The 6,587-nt window shown below is 38.8% G+C and overlaps 2 protein-coding genes across 2 annotated transcripts in view; both read right to left on the minus strand.

Annotated features, from left to right (window-relative positions):
* LOC103032540 (claudin-4-like) overlaps positions 1-6,145 on the minus strand; it is a 39,949-nt gene extending 33,804 nt beyond the window's left edge. The window contains exon 1 of the mRNA XM_022678749.2: positions 5,701-6,145. The gene's annotated coding sequence lies outside the window, so the exon portion shown is untranslated. The remainder of the gene's footprint in view (positions 1-5,700) is intronic.
* On the minus strand, positions 407-2,177 carry LOC103033265 (claudin-4-like). The gene has a single exon (XM_049478675.1). It carries the CDS (start codon positions 2,087-2,089, stop codon positions 1,463-1,465), a length of 627 nt encoding a protein of 208 aa, XP_049334632.1. The 5' UTR covers positions 2,090-2,177; the 3' UTR covers positions 407-1,462.
* Positions 6,146-6,587: the final 442 nt, after the last annotated feature.

Below are 6,587 nucleotides of genomic sequence, written 5' to 3' on the forward strand. Positions count from 1 at the left end.
GATTCTTTAAAATATAACTTCTTATGAACAGGAATAAGAGCCAAAATCAGAGAGAAAAATGTCCACAGGCTTACCTAAATATTTTTTTGTGTTAGATCTCATTTAATTTATAATTTATGGTTACATATAAGTTAGAATTTTAAACATCTGCAAAATCTTTAGCAGGCAAAGGTATTTATAATTGTATCCTTAAAGGTATAATATTGGTCTTTACAGGGTCCGATGTGTTCCCTCTGAAGTACAAAGGCATTACCAACAGCAATAAGTACAGATTAGTACCATTTAACCAGCCAAAGGGTACATTCAGTATTCTGTATGATTGTACTAATAAACTATCCATATTTTAATTATACTTTTTTTCATTTAAAAGCCAGACAATTGTGGATCATCAAATTTTTGACACACATTCAGTTGATGATAATGTTTATAATCTTTATCTGGTACAAAAAAAAATGGGTTAAAAAAAAAGATTTCTCTGAAAGGTACTCTATTGTACCTTAATATAAGATACAGACCCAGAAACAAGATTTGCACTCTTTTGAGTACAAATCTGTACTGTACTTTTAAGAAAAAAAGGAATTTTATCTTTAAAAAAATAAGCAAAGTATCTACAGTGGCTACATAACCTGTATTTTAATAATAATAAGTGCGGATTTGCTTTATTGTTTGCATAAACTTCTCCAGGTCACTCTGGAAGCAGTTTTACATTTATTGAAACTAGTGCTGCATGATACTGGAAAAATGGTATTGCTATATATATATTACATGCTGTAGTATACTGCAATTAAAACATTATATGTCACAGTTATTATCAAATTATTGTATTTGAGTATCAAATATAAGTAAAATAAAACATGTTGGCCAGATATAACCTGTCTCAAATATATTTTATATTCAGCAGTAAAAAGGGGTTCAAATTTTGCTATAAATTTGCTGTACTTGACTCATGCCAATGCCCACATTGCAATAATAATGATGAAACGATATATTATGCAAAATATATCAAATAGAAACCACTTTGCTGATTTACCTTTAATAATTAACAAAGAAACATAACAAATAGAAGGCATTTCATATGTACACATAAAGCAAAAATGTTATGGAAGAAATGCAAGGCAAATCTATCAAAAGTAGTAAAATTGATATACTATTTAATAAGCAACTAAACAAGACACATTTGAAATGAAGGTTCTAGTGAAATGTGAAAAAACATACAGTACATACATACAAACAAACAAAATATGACATTTTTGAAAACTCAGTTCTGAAAAATTGCCACACCCTGCTTTGGCACACACTGTCATCCATTATAAATCATAATGTACATCATTATTATTGTAACATGACTGGCTTGTCTTTGTTTGGCAGTGTAACAAAAATATAAGCACATATAAGCAGCTTGTCCAGCAGTTGACCAATGATAAAAAAGTCCAAAAAAGTCCAAAATGTCTTTGGAATCCTCTCACACATAACCCTTGGACCCTGCAGACTTGGCGGCTGAGAACTTGGCGGATGAGTAGTTGTCCTTTGGTGGGCAGGTACAGCAGAGCAGGCCTCCGCCAATCAACATCAATGTGGCAGCGGCCCAGCCGATGTACAGAGAAGCTCCGATCTCCATCTTCTGAGCACTGGCGACCAGTGGGTTGTAGAAGTCCCGGATGATGGAGTTGGCCGTCCAGCAGACAGGAATGAGACACAGCAAGCCGGAGATGATGAAGGTCACGCCGGACGCGATGCCCACCTTGGCCTTGGTGCTTTCTTCTTCGATGCAGTTGGTGCACTTTCCACCAGCCATGGCCAGCAAGATCCCAACGATGCCCACCAATAAGGAGATGACGCAGAGAGCCCGGGCGGCCTGCATGTCTGAATCGAGGGCCAGCATGGAGTCGTAGACTTTACACTGCATCTGTCCAGTACTCTGAACCACGCAGGTCATCCAGATGCCGATCCAGCTGGTCTGCGCTGTGACGATGTTCTGTCCGATGAAGGCTGTGACCTTCCACATGGGAAGAGCACACACCACGATGGTCATGACCCAGCCGATGATGGCCAGGGCCGTGCCCAGCATTTGCATTCCAGCAGAAACCATTCTTCAACACTTCTTCCCGCTTAGTCCAAGAGAATCACAAGTCAGAGCAGAGTGTATCACAGAGCTGTGCTGTGGATGCAGAGATATTGTCAAGGGCTTGGAGCCAGCCCCTTATATACACAGCTTCAAATAAGGAGGGGCAGAGATCACACACACTCACACACACTCACAGTCACATGTATGACAAGCACTTTCGTCATGACTTGCCCCCCTCCAGCTTTTTCAGGTTTTGCTAAACTAAAACAATTGTCACAACAATGAATCATATTCAGTGGAACTGGCTGGTATCTAGCAAATCTGAGTATTAAGCCAAAGCCATATATGTCTTCAGGGTGTGTCCAGACAAAAACTGAACAATTGTAAGACAAATTAACTAAACAGAGATCAAATCATAGCTCTCCAGAATGTGAAATACAGCCCACGCAGAATGAATAAGTAAATGTGTTCAGCAGAAACCATTCAAACCATGTACATACTATTTCATAAACTTCTGAATCTGCAAACAGATAGCTTGAGTTGGTTTGTATAAAGAAAGAATGTATGCACAGTCACAAGTAGAGTTGCACGGTGTACCGAAGGTTCGATTCTTTTTCGATACTACGTCATCACAAACGATTCGGTTCTTTAGCGTTCGATGCTTTCGATACTGTATATAGCCCGGTCACTAGCTTCAAATGAGTCAAATTAGTAGGCGCGATTTGATTCAGTTCATAAGAAAACTGATTCACACCGCAGCAGTCGGTGTGGCAGGATTCAGATAAACTTAGTGTTCTGAACAAATGAATCGATTCACGCGCAAGCCAGCAGAGCAGCAGCGAGTGTAGAATGGCGACGGCTAAAATAACAGATGTCTCTCGTCCGCAACTTGTGGACAAAACGGGCGCGAGGAGTGAAGTGTGGGAAAATAGTCTGAGATGTAGGCATCTGTTTTTTATTTATATTTTTATTTTTAAATAAAATAACGAAAATAACAAAAACTGAAAGTGAAACTAAACTACTTTATTTATTAGCGCTGTTTTCACTCCCGCAGTTGTACAGCGGGGGCTGTTGTGCCGATTCTGTCCGCGAAGTGGGAGTCGGATTCAGTAGCGGATTCGGCACAAGCGCGGCGGCACCTCGTGGCGGTGTTAGTTGTAAGCGCTCGCGCTAGCCGCAAAATACGACAGAAAACACTGAGGGAGCTGCAGACTTATGTGTGGGACTAGAATATGAGCACGAAGAGCTAAAAGAGAACCTTTACCTGTGAGTAGCTCACATCAGAACACGCAAATCTCTCTCTCTCTCTCTCACTCTCGCTGTGTCTCTTTCTCTGTCTCTCTCTCTCTCTCTCTCTCTCTCTCTCTCTCTCTGTGTCTCTCTCTGTCTCTTTCTCTCGCACGTGAACGCCTCCGCGTTTGACCTGCAGCACTGTGTTTAGCTGTTCTTAAAAATCATTTTAATTAAATAATAGTTCTATGCGTCTATGTTACAGTGTTATTTAACATAATTCTGATCATATTTCGCTCATTCATTTAGCAGACAAGCACCCTGATCTCTACAAAGAGCTGAGAAGTCGACAGGTTAGTGGAGTTAGTCAAGATACACTCTGTCTGTAGCTTTACTAAGATTTACTAGCGACTGCTAGTAAATCACATTAACACGGAGAGGAGTGTGCAGGAGTTTTGTTTTGGACCCGTGGTTTTCTCTATTTCTCCATTATCCCATTGGCTGTGAAACATGAACTCAAGATGTTCACGTTTTCGCGTTTCCATCGCAAATCTGTGGTCAGGCACGTAGCCTGCTTGATCGTTACACTGAACATGGGCTTATTAAAAATGGTAAACGGTTGATTAATAAAACGGAGCAGTGAGTGTTAAAATGAACATAACATTGTAATGTTCTTCTGTCTCTTTATTTTCCTTATTCAGAACTTAACTTCTGCCCGCCCGTCAGGTTCACATAGTCAGGCTACCATTACCTCTGGTTTTAGTTTTAGTTTTTAGGAAGTGGAAGTAGATAATTATGTTATAGTTAAGGTTATAATTAAAATGTTTCATTTTAGAATAAAAACGTTTGCACCGATTGTTCAGTGTTCAATCCAGTTCAGTCAAAAATAAACATTTTATGTTCAGATATTTTTATTGTTTTTTTTTTCTTCCAAGTATCGTTTTGGTATCGAGAATCGTGATACTACAGTTGGTATCGGTATCGAAGTCAAAATTTTGGTATCGTGACAACCCTAGTCACAAGTCTGTCCCAGTCAAAGAGTAAAGACAGGTGAGTATAAGTGAATACAGGTGGATGCAGGTGAATACATGTACATAGGTGTGGCTCAATTTCACCATGGATAAACCAAACCAAGCATAATCAAAATCATCACTTCTGTGATTCTAAAGAAAATGTCATGAATCTGTTCCAGCATCAAAAGAGGTCAGTTTAACCATTTGAAGCATGTTTTCCTATCTTTGCCACTTTGCAATGGTGTTTAAAAAGTAAATAAATAATTTTATGAACATGTTAAATGTTTTCTGAGGACAGTTTTAAATAGCACACAGGAGGTGAGGTAAGAACTTTAGTTTTTTTTTTTTGTAAAGCAGGATCTGGCCCTGATAACACTGATGTATTGATCAGCTCAGTGAACATTCATGCATTTGTGCTTATTTGATTGTTATTTTCAGCACATGAACTAACTAATATTTTGTCACCCAAGCATGGAAAACATTCCAGTCTGCTACTGTTATTAAGTGAAAAATTCAAGTGATTTAGTCAATGCTACCTAGTGCACAGTGGTTATTTAGAAAAAAGCAATGCAGAAATGACTTTAGACCAATCTGGTTAAGTTTAATGGTTTGTAATTTGTTCATTTTGATAAAACAGCTGTTTTGAAAGAAATGTAAAGCCATGATTGGTGTCTTAAAATGTATTTTCTTGTTATCATCAAACACTAGAACTCTTAAACTCATGACTACATTCCCTATATACAGTATATTCACACTTGACCACTTCTCAAATAGAGCAAATACAATAGGTCCAATTCATTTGTGTACAAGTTGTATTCAAAGCATCCCAAGGTGGTTTACTAGACAACAAAAATTGCGGCCTTTACAAAAATTTTGACTGAAATCTATGAAGTTTTCCTCTGTAATTTCCATAACTCTAAATTTGTTAGCTGTATTCAGACTCATAACAACTCAGCACTGCATATAATCCCACACTTCAGTTATTTTCTCTCTTAACTACAGTACTAATGAGTTGATTATAACTATCAGTTTCATAGGCCCTACTGTTGAACCCTGTGGAACCCCACACAAAGAAAAACCTCCCAGTGGTTTTTACATTAGTAATAATAGCAGAATAATCAACATAGCTTTACAGGAGGTGCCGTGCAGACACCGTAGTTCCATATACTGTCTCATTCTCATACTATTATGTGTCTCTGTCTCATTCTTTTTGAGATGTCTCAGTAGGCATTCAGCAATGATCATATTGATCATAAACACTAATCAATCATTTGCAGATTGCTAAATTAGGTAAGGCCCACACAGTAGCCCATCTACAATACAAAATATATCAGAATAGACAAACTAAAGCCTCCAAAATTGCATGGAATTATTAAAAAAAAGAATGCTGACCTTTTGCAGGCGGTCCTAGAATACGTAGAATCTGGTCCCTGCTGAAGACTCTGTGGCAGGATCTACAGGAGTTAACGGATCTGTCCCATATGCTTCAAGTGTTCACCGTCCAGGGGTCTGCCAGGGAAGGACGTGATGGGAGCATGGTGGCGGGGGGAAAAGCGAAGCAGCGGGGCTTGCAGGGTTTGGATTTTCCATCAGGAGGGAAGGAGAGCGAGAGAGAGTAAGAGATACTGATTGTTTCATTAAAGAAAGAGAGCACTGTTCAGTAGCCAAATCTGCCGTTAGGACAATAAAGAGTCTTTTTCAGGAGCTAGCTCATTAAAATCTCTCTTGGCTCAGGGTCAGTGGATAGAGTTCCATGAGCAGGTACAGAGGAAAGGAATTTCCACAATTAAGGAGCTGAAGAAAGACGGCTAGCAGAATACCTGCTTCTTTTTTTCCAAGACTGTTCTGCGCAGAAACCAGCCGAAATGCGAGATGCCCACCTCTCAGAATGGTCAGGGGTGCACATAAAAGCAATTGTTTGGCCAAAATGCGTCCGATCAGCCAAGACATGTTGGGTGTGTGATGTTTACTACTTTAATTTAATTAATCTGCAGTAGAGCTACTAGAGCTACAAGGCTAGTGTGAAGATGGGTAGAAACAGAGCATGGTACAAACTTCTTACCATGATAAAATCATCCCACACTGGGCTTAAACCATGTCAAACCATTAAGTGTTATAAGAATTATTGATTTCTGACACCACATAACCTTATAGTTACACTTCAAATACCCTACAGGCAGTTGAATAGATAAAGTAACATTAACATTAAGCTTCTGAAAATGTTTAACCTTAACATCACAAATATGTGGACTGTAATTATACCTGTATTTTTTCACAAA

Source organism: Astyanax mexicanus, chromosome 4 (genome assembly GCF_023375975.1).
Source record: "Astyanax mexicanus isolate ESR-SI-001 chromosome 4, AstMex3_surface, whole genome shotgun sequence".
Taxonomy (NCBI): Eukaryota; Metazoa; Chordata; class Actinopteri; order Characiformes; family Acestrorhamphidae; genus Astyanax; species Astyanax mexicanus.

Excerpts from the sequence above, each read along its gene's own strand:
- LOC103033265 (XM_049478675.1), bottom strand. The coding sequence starts at position 2,089 with ATGGTTTCTGCTGGAATGCAAATGCTGGGCACGGCCCTGGCCATCATC.